Source organism: Exophiala oligosperma (genome assembly GCF_000835515.1).
Source record: "Exophiala oligosperma strain CBS 72588 unplaced genomic scaffold supercont1.4, whole genome shotgun sequence".
NCBI classification, from domain to species: domain Eukaryota; kingdom Fungi; phylum Ascomycota; class Eurotiomycetes; order Chaetothyriales; family Herpotrichiellaceae; genus Exophiala; species Exophiala oligosperma.
In genome coordinates, this window is record NW_015622821.1 from 1,525,423 (window position 1) to 1,542,399 (window position 16,977).

At 49.4% G+C, this 16,977-nt stretch overlaps 4 protein-coding genes across 4 annotated transcripts; all 4 read right to left on the minus strand.

Moving 5' to 3' along the window:
* Positions 1-1,495: 1,495 nt before the first annotated feature.
* Positions 1,496-3,344, minus strand: PV06_04679 (uncharacterized protein; the record flags this gene model as incomplete). The annotated part of the gene is made up of 5 exons (XM_016405602.1): positions 1,496-1,848; positions 1,936-2,522; positions 2,590-2,699; positions 2,762-2,904; positions 2,966-3,344. The coding sequence occupies 5 exons, from the start codon at positions 3,342-3,344 to the stop codon at positions 1,496-1,498; spliced, it is 1,572 nt and encodes a 523-aa protein (XP_016263808.1).
* Positions 3,345-4,068: 724 nt separating this feature from the next.
* On the minus strand, positions 4,069-4,968 carry PV06_04680 (uncharacterized protein). Its single transcript, XM_016405603.1, has one exon. The coding sequence runs from the start codon at positions 4,766-4,768 to the stop codon at positions 4,331-4,333; it is 438 nt and encodes a 145-aa protein (XP_016263809.1). The 5' UTR covers positions 4,769-4,968; the 3' UTR covers positions 4,069-4,330.
* Positions 4,969-5,287: 319 nt separating this feature from the next.
* On the minus strand, positions 5,288-7,450 carry PV06_04681 (uncharacterized protein; the record flags this gene model as incomplete). Its single annotated transcript, XM_016405604.1, has 9 exons — positions 5,288-5,671; positions 5,754-5,914; positions 5,988-6,491; positions 6,548-6,619; positions 6,674-6,697; positions 6,748-6,922; positions 6,980-7,031; positions 7,085-7,161; positions 7,223-7,450. 9 exons carry the CDS (start codon positions 7,448-7,450, stop codon positions 5,288-5,290), a joined length of 1,677 nt encoding a protein of 558 aa, XP_016263810.1.
* Positions 7,451-7,646: 196 nt separating this feature from the next.
* On the minus strand, positions 7,647-9,656 carry PV06_04682 (uncharacterized protein; the record flags this gene model as incomplete). Its single annotated transcript, XM_016405605.1, has 4 exons — positions 7,647-8,212; positions 8,272-8,552; positions 8,603-8,836; positions 8,890-9,656. The coding sequence occupies 4 exons, from the start codon at positions 9,654-9,656 to the stop codon at positions 7,647-7,649; spliced, it is 1,848 nt and encodes a 615-aa protein (XP_016263811.1).
* Positions 9,657-16,977: the final 7,321 nt, after the last annotated feature.

Below are 16,977 nucleotides of genomic sequence, written 5' to 3' on the forward strand. Positions count from 1 at the left end.
TGATGTCCTCGAAGAAATCGTCCCCCAACCTCAAAACCATGGCCAGACATTTGAGTACCCTCAAAGCGAGTGTCAGGCATTCGGAATAAAACCCGTCGAGGGTCTCTTCGAATCCCGGCAAGACCGTGGACGGAGGACACAGAGGGTTGGCGAACCTTCGATGTTCGTAACATTCCTTGTGATCGTTGATCCCTTCGGCGCCGTCGGCCGTGTACCCTTGGTTGGTAGAGGCGGAAGACAGTTTGTACCCGAGTTTTTGGTCCAAGGGGAGAGCGAAAAATGTTTTGGCCTAAGGACACAAAACTGGTGAGATGTAAAGCTTTTGAGGGAGGGAGAGAGAGAGAGGCATCAGGATGAAGAGAATGGTGAGTGTAGATCGTATGGTGGTTGAACGTTGATTACGAGGCAAGGCTGGGAGAGAAAAGGGGGAAAAGTGCGACATCACTGTGTCTCCTGGTTGTGTGGTCCACACAACAAGAACCATTGTAGGGAAGGTGATGGAAAGATAGAATTACGCAGTGTAATGTCGGTAGGAATAGTGTGCAGTGTAGGAAATGATGCTAATTCATCCGGGTAGACCGTGTAGAGTAGTCAGTTCATATACCGTTACGTACCAGCTCAAAAATCTCGTCGACCCTGGCCTGTGAGATGCCAGTGTCCTTTAGGTATATGAACCCGACGGTCGAAAAGGCATCGTAGACTTGTTTCGCTACTTGTTCCTGGTCGGCTCGAGTTCCCGTGAGGAACTTTTCGAACGAAACGACGGGGATTGCGTCAGTCATTGTTCAGTCGTGTTGGACTTGTTGAAGAAGAAACTTGTTTAGATATGACGATGAAGTTGAAGTGGAAACTGGCTGACTGAGCCTCGAGGACGATTGTATTGACAAGAATAAGGAAAATGTGGATCAAGATAAAAGCGTATATCTCGTATGAGGTATATCATGGATCATGAGATCAAAGAGTATTATATCCTATCATTGACACTTTGAATAAACGTTGGGAAGGAAGAAGAAGTTTGAGAAGCGTACTTGGATAGGGAGACGTACGTATCTTGGACGTATCAAAAGAATATAAGCGTACGGTACCACCTATGACAGTTGTACCAGATATGGTAAAAGGAGTATGGAATGGGCAAGTCACCAAGACGTGGATTAGACGATGGACAGACGCCCTTCTCCGACTCTCTTACATATCTGAAGGTTTGACGATCAACTTCACCCACTTTTGATCAAACCATTTAATGACTGACCCTGGTCCTTGTCCAACAGCATGATACGGATGGTCAACAGGCTTCCGAGGGTCTTCTGGCCTGTGCAAGTACTGTACGAACTACGCGTCCTTTCCCAAATGGTGTTCTTCCGAGCCGTCTACCAAACGAGTTATCTGAGTCGATCTGTTACAGAGTTCGAGTTCCTCCAGCTTTGACATCCTAGGGACACCCCATTCATTGCGTATCCCAGGAATGGGCTTCTTCATGCACCCTTACCCACCCCACTCAACCATCGACTTTCTGAGAAACCACGACTTCTTCTTTGTCATCGACCTTTACGCCATCAACAACATACTTCTTGAGCACATCAGAGCCCAACTCGATCTCCCCATCAGCGACAGCCTTTAGGTCGGGTACATCAGAATGCTTGATTCCATCAAAGATCTTGTCCACTTCTTCAAGCGTAAGGCCTCTGGTCTCGACCCAGTACCAAAGAACCCCGGCGAGCATGAGGATATCAGCACTCGCATTGATAATGTACGTTTTCCAACCGATGGCGTCCAAGGCAAATGGAAATGCCATTGTGACGAGAAGCCCACAAAGTTTCGTAGTGAGCGTGTACAGACCCATGCCGGTGCCTATAGTATCACAAGGTTGATGTCAGTTCTGAGACTCGTTTTTGGGGGAAATATTGGAGGGTGTTTTTAACAAGGAAAATTACTCACCTCTCACTTCATAGGAAAGTACTTCTGGCGGGTACAGAACCGTCAAGGGCGTGATACCGTAGGCGTACGCCGCATTGTACAAGAAGATCAAGGCGATCGTTCCATAGATTCCAGACTTGTCGGTAGATGTGCCGTATACAGCCGTGAGACCTGCCAGAATATAAAAGGTCACAATCTGTCCAGCAAGACTGATCGCGCAAAGGGTCCTTCGTCCGATCGAGTCGGCGAACCAGGCGCCCAAGAGCGAAATCACCAGCGTCCAGGATGTCAAGATGATGTTGATTTCCAATTGGGTCGTTGGATCCTGGATGCCAGCTTGCTCGAGCATCGTGCCAAAGTAAAAGGTGATGATGTTCGTACCGGGAAGCATGACGATGATTGAAAAGGTGGCGGTGATGATCAATCGTTTACGATTCCCCTTTGACGTGAATGACTCGACAAAGGACAGTTCCTTGCTCTTTTCGTAGGCAATGGTGTCACTTATTTCGCGGAATTGCAAGAGGACAATCGGTGACTCCTTGTCTCCGTGAGCATTGACCGCCGCGAGCACCTCCAAGGCTTCGTCGTGGCGATCTTGGTCGATCAACCTAGAATGACATACATTAATCACCTCAAGTACCCAAGTTGCAACGCTTGTCTAATGGAATCGCTCACCAACGAGGCGACTCGGGTAGTAATGTGAGGACACAAAAGCATAGAATGCTAGGCACAATCTGTACGAGACTAGGTGTTCTCCAAGCCCAGTTGGTGCTATAGTGTTGGGTCTGAATTGCAATTAGAACAGACAGTGTATTAAAGATAATATTGTGCCGCCAGTAGTTCTTACAGAATAGCAGACTCCTGATGCTATCAGAGTCCCAACGCCCCAGCATGCATAGTACAATCCCAAAGCCAGTGGACGGTATTTCAAAGGAGCAGTCTCGGCCACATATGTCGGACATGAAGTTTGTGCGAAACCCATTCCGAAACCTGTTTGGCGATCAGTACTGTCTCATCGACAGGTGGATAGGATACGACAGGTGCGACTCACCAACGATGAAACGGCCTGCTATGAACATGCCAATATTCTGCGCAGCTGCTTGAATGACTGCACCGATCAAAGTAAGAACGGCGGACAAGAGAATGCTTTTCTTTCGTCCTGCCCAGTCGACAATAAAACCGGCAATTAACGAAGAGCATGAGCCACCAACATATGAGATGGCGGTGTTGAGAGACTTGGTGGCGGTTGTCAGTGTGAAGTAGTTGGAATACGTGGGCATCACATTCAAGCTTCCCATCAAGGAGCTATCGTATCCCAAGAGTACAGAGTCGACGACCGAGACGGCAATGATAGCCGCCAGCAACGCCGTTTGTGATCGAGGGACAAAGCGAGACAAGTGTCTCCTTGAGCTCGTCGTCGTCGTCGTCATTGCGCCGGTGTTGCCCAGAGGAAAAATCTACCAGCTTTGTTCAGACGTACCGGTGGGTGCTGTTGAGGTTTGGGATGAGCACCGATTTTGTATTGGGACAAGGATTCAAGTCAACGTTGAAGGACTCAAGACTCTGTCAAAAGCCTACTGTATCTTATCTGCCGAAGCAGGCCGGCATAGATGTAACGTCTCGAAGGACTCCCACCTTATCATCGGGCAATAACATGGTTCATCCTTGCCCGCGATCAAGCAGCGAGGTCTGCGTAAATAGCAAAAGGGCCAGTGCTCGCATCTCCGCGTGTTAACCATTTCGATAAGTGGGGGGGTTGGATGATCCTGGGTGAGGTGATACCTTGTACTGTATGGAAGAAAGGATCCCGGCTAAGGACGAGGTAGGAAGTATTTGTGAGTATCTCTCTGCATTGCCGAGTGACTAGATAACTTAGTCGTCCTCGGTATCGGTGGGATGAATTCGGGGTAATGATTAATCGGGTCTGGATGAGAGATAGGGATTTGTTAGTCCGACAACTTGTCGATCGCAAGTCCAGATGTTCTGGCGAAGTTCGCGCGAGTCCATCCCGTATGTTTAGTTAACAAACAAGAGACCAAAAGCAGCTCTACGGAAAAACATATGTCCGGATCCATATACGGGGCTGCTGCCAAACTAGTGCCCAGTGTGAGGATTGGGTCAGTCACGTTGCTGATAAAGAGCAGACGAAAGGGATACCAATATGACAAGATAGATACCATTTCCTATCTGCCGATTGATGATATAGTGAGGCTATAGCCTCAAAAACGGGGTATCTCTCGACGGGTCCTCTTTCTCCTCTCGCAGGTGGAAGCCCTCGACACTCGAAGGAGCGACGAAGTCCACATGAACAACGCCTGTTTCACAAACCGCAAGAGATTATTCCTCCCATCCGTTACACACAAATAGCACTCCTTTCCCACCGCCAAACCCTGATATCATGTTTGATGCTTTCTTTTCAAGCATGTTTGTGTACCACAGGGCAGACGGCGTCCTTGGAAGCCGCCTGAAGACTTGGATGTTCATGAACTTTTCCCTTGTGATGGCCGAGGGTGGCATTTGTGACTGGACAGACATCACCTTCCTTTGAGTTTGCCGTGGAAGGGTGATTCGGAGGAAGGACCGAGGAGACGGTCCCGACGACGGGGCAGATGGCCTCGTCCATGGCCTGTTGCTCCGGACGCGAGACGATCTTGGAGAGGGCAGGGCACGACTCGGCGTTCGAGAGATCTTCAGTGTTGTTGAAAATGCCAGGATGCTTGCTGAGATTGTGGTGGTGGTCGGTCGTAGCGTTGGTGACTGGGCAGACGAGTCCTGGTGCCGAGAGATCGAACTCGGGATGCTTGGGAGGAAGGACGGTGTTGGTGGTGCCAACAATGGGACAGACTTCAGCCATGATGAATGGTGTATAGTAGGGACTGAGGTCGACAAAAGACGGTGGTGAAGGTATAATAGCACAGTGGAAGTGCCGATGTTCTGATCAGGCTAGAGTTGTAGTAATTTTGAGAGCACGATGGGACGAGAAGGTTTGTGAGTTGAAGGGATGCAATAGGCAGCGCGTCAGGCAGTTGGGCAGGTCGGGAAGAGGCCGTCGACATCACATTGCACGGTCACGTTGCCTCCTCACAATGGCTGTTTACAGAACAATCAGCCTTGTCAATTTATGACGTAGCCGCATGAGCAAACAACCCCCTCACTGACATTGTCCAATCAGAAGCTCAATGTTGGTAATCAGAAAGTCGTGTTCTTTTATCACATGATCGTTGCCTTGTCAGGGACCAAAGTACTCGTACTCGTTCTCGTATTCGTACCCCGAACCTTGGATTTGTTTCCTACACCTCCGAAGGTCACAACAAGAGTAGAATCTATGATTTAAAATAATCTAATGCCGCTGAATACACTCCACTGAACGTCCTCAATCAGACTCAAGCTCAGGCTCTCGGTCGCTCTTTTGCCTAATGTCTCTCCAGCCCATTGCCCAACTGCAGATGAACGCTCCCCCCGCCGCTCCACATACAAGGTAGAAGACATGGTCAACGCTAACACTGAAGGCCTTGACAACACCAGCCACTTGGTCTGGGGTGACAACCTTTGCGAACTCGGTGGCTCCGGCCGCTAGTACCGCATCAACGTTGGCGCCTGGAGCATACTGTGGGATTTTTGTCTTCAGGCTGTTACTGAAAACGGTCTGCGCGATAGTAAGAAACACTGCCGCTCCAAAATTCTGAGAGAAGAGAAGTATCGCCATGGCGATTGGTGAGTCTGCCGCCGGAGTGAGTGCCTGAAGAGCGACGTAGACCTAGAAGGCGACCAGAAATTAGTCAATATACGTCAGGCTGCAGGATGGCCCAGCTTCCAACAAGGCACAGGGTATCACTCACGACCGGTGCTGCTGCTCCACATCCCACTCCGCCAATGATCTGGTATCCTACCCTCGGTCCAGTTGGGTATGTCGGCGTGAGCATCGAAAGTAGGCCGTACCCAATCGCAGCGAGGGAAGTGCCTACCAGAATGAAGGGGAGGAAGTACCCCAATATCGGAACTATTCAGGAGCGTGTCAGCCTAACGCACACGACAAGAGACCATCGCCTAAGTCGGGCAAAAGAAACACTCACCGCTAAGGCCTGTTACCATGGACATGGCAATCTGCGCGAGGACATTTGGCAGGATGTACACTCCACTCATCGTTGGCGTGGTGCCTTTGACGGCCTGAAACCAAATTGGGAGATAGTATCCTGCACAGATCAAGATTCCGACAATGAAGAACAATGTTAGACACGCCGACCATACAGTCCGCCGACGTAAGATTGGCAGGGGAATCATGGCGTCGTCGCCTTTATAGTACTCCCAAATGAGAAAGATGGCGAACATGGCGGCGCTTCCACAAAAAAGCCCTATAACCGTGGCACTGTCCCAGGCGTGCTGTCCGCCTCCATACTGAAGAGCGAGGAAGAACTGAATAGACGCAGGGGCAAAGATGGCGAATCCGACGAGATCTAATGTTTGGGTTAACATCTTCCGCAGTGTTTGCTCATCTGACTTCATGGATCCCCTGGGAATGCGGATGAAGAGAAGGATCCCAGCAACAACGGCGCCGATGGGAAGGTTGATGTAGAAGCCTGAGAAGTCAGCCTAAGTCCAAATCAAGAACTCGAGGGACCCTCCGCCGACATACATAAACGCCATGTCGCGTACTGAGTCAAAGCCCCGCCAATGAGAGGGCCACAGGCTTGACCGAGCTGGCCAACTATACCCTAGGTCAGAAAGCGGACGTGGTATTTCTGGGTTCCGTGCTACTCACTTGCCATCAAAACGCCAAACATGGCTGCAAATGACTGTCAGTACGATTTCAAGTTCAGCCTGGGGGTTTAGTACCTGGCTGTCTTTCTTTCGGCAGACAAGCAGCAAAAATCGCTAAGCCACCGTTAAGCAATCCGGAAGCACCCAGTCCCGAAATAGCCCTCGCAACTATCAACATTGTCGAAGACGTTGCCACTGCGCACAGCAGAGATCCCAGTTCAAAGACGAAGAAGAAAGATAAAAAGGCCCACTACAAGAGCCATTAGCAGAGATCTCTAAATGGTCAATTAGGGCTTCAGATGCTTACTTTGAGATTAAAATAGGTATAGATCTTTCCACTCAACGGTTGTAGAGATGCACTGTTTTGTAGGTTAGACTTCTCGATACATATGCAACGAATGGGTTGGCTGACCTTGCAAGCTGATAGGCACTCCCATACCAACCAACATCAAGAAGGGAGTGGAAATGATCTGTTATCTGAGGGATGGCCTGTGATTGATACCAGTAAGTTTGAGTTCGAACAGCCAAAGATGAACTTGTCGTCCCGTACAGTCACAATGACTGAGATATCGAGCATAATGACAAACTGGGTGAAAGTCATAGAGGCCAATATCAGGTAAAGCTTGAAGCCAGTCGGACGCTCCAATTTCTCAGGTTCGCTACTGAACTCGGCTCCTTTCCCAGAGTCCCTACGCGACCCTTGAGTTGCCCGTGGTTCTTCGTGTAGTCCGTCGGTATTGGCGTCCACCGCTGAGGGTGACGTCTCTTCAACACCCATGGTTTCGATTATTTCTCCGGCCCGTTGGTAGTAGACACGGCCCGGTACAACGACGATCTTCATGAAGGTAAACAATTTTATATCTTCCTAGGATCGGAGGTGGCATGGTGTGCTGTGATGTGCGTCTCTATGAACGGCGGAGTTCGGGTTTCTGAAATCCGGCGGAGACTTTCCCGTATGTGGACATGGACCATAATTAATCAGACCACGAAGAAAGTATTTCTCTCAACCACACGTCGTCCAATGCCTCGAAAGCAGACGAGTCCTCAAAAGCTCCATACTCACCACCGGGGTCCATATTTGGATCTAGCCCCAACCCTGCAGATGCTCCTAGCTTTGAACCGCACCACAGCCGAACGGCCGTGAAGATCTTTATCGTCCTGGTTGCAATGTTATCATCTGTTTCGTCAAAGCCGACATGTCGAGCTTGCTCCACGTTACTCAACAGCCGGTCCAGAATGCGATTTAGATCAACGGTCGAGCGAACCAGTCCAACATCCCAGCTCGGATGCTCTAGGACGCTGAGTTTGTACAACACAACAACTGAACGTGAAAACTGCGTGAAGATGGGGAATGATACGCCGACATATTCGGAGAATGGGATCTGAAAGAATTGATCAAAAGCCAACTTTACTGTGTTGAGGCAAGAGTAGAGAGCGTCGAGTGGCTGGAACCCTACATTGAAATGCGTCGAGGTTAATTGCGACAAAGCCATTTCGCAGATGCTCAATTGTGCGTAGTACTTGGCTGCAAGAACCACTCCTACATAAAAGTAAGCAAAAAAATTCCACTAAATGGGAACATTACTAGGGATGACTGACCGTCTTGCTGAGCTTGAGGAGGAATGGCGGCCATAGTTCGCTGCACGTTCGACTCAAGCGCTTTGAAGTAGAACGCCACGGGCACTTTTGAATCTAGTCTCGCAAGGTCCTCGTAACACCATGCGGCAGGTGGCAGACTTTGTGAAAGCTGTTGGAAGCGAACTTGAGCCAAGAACAGATCATCAAGCGGCCCTTCCTTGTTGTCATTCAGCACCTGGACGCATTGCTCCATATACTCGGTCCATTGCATTGCGTCGATGTTTGTGAGATAAGTCGCAACACTATTGTCCATCAGCAAAGACCGCAACAATGCCAGATGCCCTCAGCTTACGTCGAGCTCATAACGAAACAGCCTAGCACTGCGCGTCGCTCTTCTAATGTTGGACGTGCATCCGCTCGGCCCGTAAGTTGATGTGCTCGATCCGAGGCGTCGCCCTGTTTCGGTAGTAGGTTTGGATTCAGATGCAATGGTTTATTCAGGCGCAGATCAAACACTATCGTCATTGCCATATGTGTGAAACGTGACAGCAGCTTTGGAGATTTGCTCAGGAGCTGCTCGTTGCCCCTGGGAAATATGAGCTTGGAAACAACAACCAGAAGTCCTAGAGGAATGTTTACCATGCCAAATATGTCAGGAGGCCAAGGAGGAGGTCAATATTTGGTTCACTGGCATTGTCAATCATCATTCGCTGGGCCACTGTTCGCCGAATTTCTCTGAAGAGAGACATCTTCTTCGAAGTAGCCTTTATCGCGACGGCGACAATACATAAAGATAGGAAAGGTCTGTGTTGTCGTAGCCTTGACGCATTCATATCATTAGGTAAATGGATAAACGCAAAGGAGCCCAGCATCTGTTTTTTGAACATGTCGAAGCATTTTTCCGCTTCTTCGAAAGGAAGGTTGGGGTCCTCATCGACAGCCAACATCATCGATTCGGGAGTAAGGGTCGCTGCTGAGGTGACGACGAACCCTGAGACGTCGTTATCTCTTGACGCTGAGATAGACCCGACGGACTCTGGAGCCGAGGGTCCGAATGCGGAATCTCTGGTAAGAGGTCCATCACTCGAGGATTGAGTAACGGATCGTAGCAGGGAAGTCACCTCCTCTAGACGATCCTCCAAAAGAGTGATCCTAGATGCCGCATTTCGGTCTGCCCGGCGTTTCCGTGTCGAGTCAGACGCACGACACTGTTTGTGAAGTCGGTAACACCGTTCACATTCGGCACGTCCAGGACGTCGGAGACATTTGCATTTCGATTTGGCGCAATTCGTACATGATTGACCATATGCCGTTGGCTTGACTACACTTGATTGGGACGGTGGTGATGAGTTTATACTTGTCATTGCCCTGGTTTGGAAGGTAGAAAAGAAATCGGAGTTGGACATGCCGAAGTTTCAGAGCGCAATATCAGTGCGATCATATCATATCTCAAGCGTCTCCAAACTCCTCTGAGACTAGACTATGAGTTATGATATCGACGAAAGGGTGACATGCTGCATAGATGATCACGAAGATCAACAAGCTACCCTAGAACGAGGAAGGCTGCGAAGGTGCCGAAGCTGATCGGATTTCGATGTTCTCAATCCCGTTCGAAGTTGCAATCGCATGACCAGAGAGACCAGATCATGCCGCTTTACTGAGGCAAATTACGTAGCGTGCCAAAATACTCCTTGCCGCTTTTCCCGTCAATCTGTCCCAGTAGCCCTCCATATTCCTTTCTTTGCTCTTTGATATATCCCTTCGCATATTGCCAATGGCGGGAGATGGTGGTTGAAGCTACCCAACGATGATATTGGACATTTCGGCGCAAATAATGCTTCCCCAAAAATGATTTCCGACGCAGGCAGCTGATTGTTCAATCGACACATCTGATCAATTTGTCGATGACCTCAACCACAACGATTCACCTGGAGGATTGCCTACTGGCGATGGCTTTGATGTAAGTCAACCTCCTGTGAATCAGTCCGTAATGATGATTGCATGGTATACTTTCCTCATCCGACGGCAAAATCTGATCCTGCATCCCAGTTGCAGATATCTGACAAGGAGAATAATTCATCGAGCTGGTCAGAATCAACATCTTTCTCGTGAGTGTCTTCCGGTAGAGGCAGAAGCAGAGCCCAACGCGTTGTATTCCACGACCCTGAACTTTTCTCGGAACTGGCTAGATGGATAGGCCGTTCAATCACCTTTGCAGGCATAATATCGTCGTATGTCTCGGGAAAGCTCTCGAAGAACTTCGAGTCCATCCTCCACATTTGTATCTCGTACAGGTGATGATTGAACATGCCCGAAAACTCATATAGCCCAGTGTTCGAATCGAGGCTCACAATATCGTGGACAGTATATGGCCAGCAAAATCGGAAAGAGTAGATGACTTCGGTCCAGAATTTGTTCGTTTGCGTCAAGTTCTGGCAAAGCACGGCGCGTTCTCGTAACCCGGGCCTGCGGAAACCAAGATCAGCAACAGCAAATTCAGCTGCGCAGGGATGGCAGCCTTACCACGGTAGGACGTCTATTGCCAAAGCATGCGGGAGATAGTACTGTGAGGGACTGCAAATTACACATTAGTGGATGTCATCGTCCACGTGTCGAGGCTTCTTACCGTGGACGATACCATGGGGGTAAGCTCTCGTATGAAGCAGCTTTAACAAGACACTAGGAGTTGTTTGCGATTAGCAACGTCTTGCCGGGGCGATGTGGATGAGTATATGACTTACGAGCAGCAACGAATGAATCATCCGTAGTGTGCATAGTCGAGTGATGGTCCCGCTTAAGTGGAAGATGCGTTTGTCCAGGAGTTGTAATATCTGCCACAAAGGGCAACACCACTGGTTTGAGGATGTCGCGGTAGGAAGATCCCAGCCAAAAAGGACACCCCGAATCAAGGCGTCCTGGTTTAAACTGGGATCTCCGCATACAGTGGTCCCAGACAGCCCTCGTGCTGCGGTAACGGCATTGTTGAAGATGTTTTGGCAGTCATCACCGCCCGGTGCTATTTTTCGTTGCGGCATTTGAGAAGAAGCCTTGCTGACAGTCAGCTGCTTAGTGACCGTGGCACCATCTCCATTCTCGTCAAGCTGATTTAGCAGTAAATCTTCGTCGATCATTCCTAAGAGCGCTTCGTTGGCAGGAGTCGTCGTGCTAATATCTGAATGCACGGAGTGCAAACTTGGGACCTTGGGTTCAGTAGCATTGTACCGACCCGGCTGAGTCGCCGACATCCATCCTGGGGCAGGTAGGATGGAGAATGAAGTTGATGCATTACTCCAGGTGCCCACGGAGGCTGGATTTCCCAAGGCGCAGCTACGGTCCTGGGTCGGTAACGTTTCGCTGATAGGTTCGGGCCTCTCGTCTCGTTGGGACGAAATCACATAGGCTCTTTCAAGCTCGGCACTGAGTTCTTCCAGTCTGGATTCGAGACCAGCCACACGATCAGCGACTTGAGTCCTTCGCTTCTTTGCACGTAGGCGGTCGATGGCACGCTTTCTTTCGCGCTGAGCGGTGGTCAATTTTCGTCCTGAAGCCCATTGTTCTCCGTTGGAATTGTGGGATTTCAATTGTCGTGATGACATTACTTTGGCAAGAAAACCATCGAATTGAGGACCGCCAAACTCGCGGGTGTTGGTATCAGCTCTTGTGGTGCACAGAACATTATCCGTTTGCTCACTTTTCTCAGGAAGATATGAAGAATTGGAAAGTTGGAGGCGAGGCTGGGCGTTGGGAATGAATGCAAGGGCCCCAGACCAAACCCCGCGCATGCCGGGGTGGTCGTGGGGTGTCAAGCCCTAACCGGTATCGTCGAGACTTTAAGGCAGGGGATCAACTGTGTGCGACTCGCACATAAGTGGGTCCAAGCTTAAGACCAGACAAGCCACAAATCTTTCAAGCGACATATCTTTTCAAGGCTGTCCAATATCCGAACCGATTGCAATCGATCGGGGAGACGGGTCGGAGAAACATGTCCTTGGGAGACTTTGCTATCTCTTCCCTCATACTCAACCAAGATCTACATCTAAGTAAAGACACCCAACTGCCGAAAAGACCAGTGCCTTTGAAAAACTGGCAGCCAACCACTGTCACACTCTCCAGAACCTACGTCAATCCCATCTACCTATGGATAATCCAGTCTCACCGCTTCATGGCTATCCCCCATTTCACCTTTGGTATCTTCCGAACGATACTGCAATGTTGGCGGAATATCTACGCTTCGTGATCCGGTGTCCTCCTTCTCGCTCCCCTTTCCCAATAATGTGACAAGTCACCAACAGGAAGAAAGAAAGCATACTGCATCTCGGCAGCCATCATGACGATTGTCATATACCATGCCAAAACACCCGTGACGAAAATAAGAGCACCCCCAGCCTGGACGGAAGGTTAGTGTTGGTATAGATTTACCGAGGGGAATTCGACGTCTTTCTTGACGCTTACCTTTTGCAACTGTCCAGCAAGCTCTAGGTCGCCCGTGCTGAGCTTCCAGTATGCCCCACTGAGGACCCAGGCACCTGCAGTGATGCTAACAAACATCATGACGAAGACCATGTTTGTCCTGAGGGACAGGACGAGGAAAGTCAAAAGCGCAAACCCCCAGACAATCAGGTACAGAGCAATGACGGCATTGAACTCGCTCGAGAGTGCCCCAGAAGGGCCACCGTTGGTAGAAGCATAAGGTGCGTCGAGGTTCAAGGTAGGCAGCTGCAACATGCCAAAACTCAACCAGAACACGGCGAGCACGCCGAATGCCACCATAGGGAAAAAGTTGCCCATGATCCATTCAAAAACGCAGGCGAGTAGCAGAAGTATCGGACCAACGAAGAAGAAAATCCCGCTGAAAGACATTGGGAGTCAGTAATCGAACTTCCGTAGTTATCGACAAGTCCCGAGAAACGCTCACACTACTGGTGTGAGCCCACTTGCCCCACCCCAACCCATCAAGACCATGGCAAAGGTCATATCAGCGATGACGAAGCTGTGAGTGTGTTGTGTCAGAGAGGCTGAGTGCCACCAAAATGAATGTCGTTGGAAACTTACCCAGCGAACCCCAGTGGTGTTGGATTGGCGAAACGCTTGATATTGTCTCCGGCACGAGGGATTTTAGGAGTCAGGTATAGCTGCGCGCGTATCATTTCTCAGCGTGCGTCTGGCAATGTGGCGAAGGATACCAAGATACCTTCTCAAAGAGCTCAGGACTCATGGAAACAGCTCCGTTGGACATCGTCTGGGTCATTGACGGTTCTTTTTTGGCCATATCGGCCTCGATGAAATCAGAACGAATAGGTGAGCCCATTTTTGCGTAGATTGATCTTGTGATGGTGGTTACTGAATTGATTGTGTACTGCAAAGACGTGAAGGGTCATTTCTGTCTTCTTATATACAACATCCCCCATGGGGGAGCCTTGCTGTTTTCGATAGGCCAGCTGAACGTCGATCCCCTGAAGTGACCGATCCGGCCAGTTGATCGGTTCATCCGAGATCGACGACCAGTATAACTTTTGCATCGGACCGAGTATATTGGTCCCTCCATTATACGGTAATGACTGTGCTCATAGCTAGGCATCTACTCATTGACTAGATTAAATGGTCACTAGAGGATTATGCGTCCACATCCGGCCGGTCGGGAAAATTGGTTGGTTGCCTATGGGGAGAGGGAAAACCTTGCTCCACACCACTCCGTATTGCCCCGGGACTCAAACTATGGGGTTTCCTCCGACACCTGTTCCGCAAATGGGAGGAGTAGGCCTTTGTTTGTTGCGTACTAGGAAGAATGGCATACGGACTATTTGCTTAGCCTTCGGACCGACTGCTCAGGCACGAGGAGGGATAGAGATCAAACAGTGGATCTTGACCCCTTTTGGGAGTTTGTGCGACTCGCACGACCTAGATATACAATCGAATTAAGCAATCATCATCCCCGTGGGGTGCCATGCGACCTCGCACATAGTCCAAAGTCCCCAAGCTTTATTGCTTCAGTATGTAGACGATAAGGGTCTCGTCTTAGAGAGCGACTCGTACCGACATCCCATGACGAGGATCTGTCGAGTTTGAAGGTATATGAAGTTTCACAGGATGAAAGATGCTTGAAGATTATGCCTATAAAAGTACACGCGAGTCTATCTCAAAGTGAGTAACATGATATTCTAGTCCCGTACAAAATGGGTCTCTTTTCATTTCATGTTGCCACTGATCGCCCGAACATGATACCACTCTTCGAAGAGGTTCTGCAGCTCGCGCAGAACTATTGGCCAGGGCTCCTCGTCCTGTTCGTATTATCCCGTCTGGTTTTCAACAAGTATGGGAAGAGCTTGAACACCGTGCCTGGGCCGTTTCTCGCCGGTTTCACTGACCTATGGCGGTTTTTCGATGCACTTAACCGCAATCCCCATGACACACACATCAAGCTGCACGAACAGACAAGGTCACCCCTTGTACGCATCGGTCCCCGTACGGTGTCGGTGTCTGACCCGGCGTTGATCCCCAAGATCTATGGATTGAACTCTGGATTCACCAAGACAAACTTCTACACCCTGCACATGCTATCTTACAATGGGCAGTTCACCCCCAGCCTATTCACCACCCTGGATGAGGGTTACCATGCCAAATACAAGAGGCCGATCGCAAATGCCTACAGCATGTCCACCATGGTCGATTTCGAGCCCCTTATTGACTCCACGAGTGAACTCTTCATGTCAAGACTGGATGAGTTTGTCGAGTCCAAAGCCACGTTCGATCTGGGACAGTGGCTGCAGATGTATGCGTTTGATGTCATGTGAGTGATCCTTTTTTCCCAAAAACTTGTGCTTTTTTAGCTCTAGGGCTTGCTAATCTATCTTTCACAGTGGTGAGGTCGTCTTCAGCAAGAGGCTTGGCTTTTTAGAAACAAGGTCAGATGTGGATGGTATCATGGCGGATATTCGTACCAAGGTGTTCTATGGCGGGACTGTCTGTGATTTCCCTAAACCTATGAACCCATCCGTACATTGTATCATGCACTGACACTCTTAACCTGCTGCAGGTTGGTCAAATCCCCACTCTCGACAAATTCATAACCAAAAGCCCTCTCTTCTTAGCGCTCGCACCGACTCATCCCGTTGTCAAGTTCACCGTTGAAAGAATGAAGGAGAGGATCTCCGCTAGAGGGCAGGGAGTCGATGACAAGAGACGGGACTTCCTGACAAGGTGTTTCGAGGCTCAGTCGAAATACTCGGACTTGGTAACTGATCGGGTCATCCGTATGTGGAACATCGACAACGTCCTGGCTGGGAGTGACACCACTGGAATATCTTTGAGATCTGTGAGAAGTTCACCAAGCAACAAACGCATAGTCTGACTCCACTTTTGCTAATCATCAACAAAGATCTTCTACTACCTCATGAAATCGCCAGAGAGCATGAAAAAGGTCATCGAAGAGCTTGACCAAGCGGAGAAAGCCGGACAGCTGAGCGACTTTGTCACATGGAAAGAATCCAATAACCTGCCGTACTTACAGGCGTGTATCAAAGAAGCCCTTCGTAGGTCAACCGATGATCGGATCCTCTCTTGTAACTTGTCAGAGCCCTGGAAGCCAAGTACTGATACTGTATTCCGTAGGGATGCACCCTGCCGTTGGATTGCTCCTCGAGCGATACGTGCCAAAAGGGGGTGTAGAGCTTGCTGGAAAGTATATTCCTGAGGATACAATTGTGGGAGTGAATCCCTGGGTCGCAGCGTAAGTCTTCAAGTTCCAACCAGTCAACCTGGCATGAACGCTGACACGAAGTCCATTTAGGCGGAACAAAGACGTCTACGGCTCCGATGCTGATACCTTCAAACCCGAAAGATGGCTCGAAGCCTCGCCAGAAAAGCTAGCGGAGATGGATCGCGCGAGTCTAACGGTGAGTTGGCCGTTTTCTTATTTCATTTACATATGGCATATTGAGTCGAAGCTGACATTTCACATCCAGTTTGGCCATGGGGCACGTTCATGCATCGGAAAAAACATCTCAATGCTTGAAATAGCAAAGCTTGTTCCACAGCTCTTGCGTCACTACGAGGTATGGTTCTTTTGTGGATTACCATGGTCAAAGTCCTGTTTCGTGGAGTCTCTTGACTGACGATCATTTACGTTTCAAGTTCACCTTTCCAAATCCAGACCACCAGTGGAAAGTTCGTGGAGGCTGGTTTGTTGGACAAGACAACTTTTGTGTTCAAATCCGGAGGCGCACTTGAATGTATCCCTAGAAGCCAAAATTCTCGTAGGGTCTGTCTTGGGCAAGCCACGGCTGTATATATCCCAGTGTTGAGATCTGCCGAGGGATCCAGCGAGAGGATTTGTCGAGCTGTTACAACCGGAGTTGCATTTCATCAACACCATCCGCGATACCACTTCTTTGCTTCAATCAAGCTTTGCAATATATCTACTGAAGAGTGTCATCAGACGTGACTTTTGCTCTGCTCTGCTCTGATCATTCTGACAGGAAGAAGAAAGAACGCAAATTCCTCGTGTGGTTCGAGTGTCAAAATCAATCGGTCTAGCCGGAGCAGATGGTCAGGAGCAGGGCCATTGCGTGAACTTTAGATGCCCAAAGTGATATCTCATTGCCACCCTCTATTCGATATAGATCAAGTCACTACGAGGGAATATACAACAAGTTTAACTTGACTTTCGACAAGGTTGATGCTGATCTCTTTCGAACTGGCTCGACACGTTCTTTCTCCATCCAGTTCAGG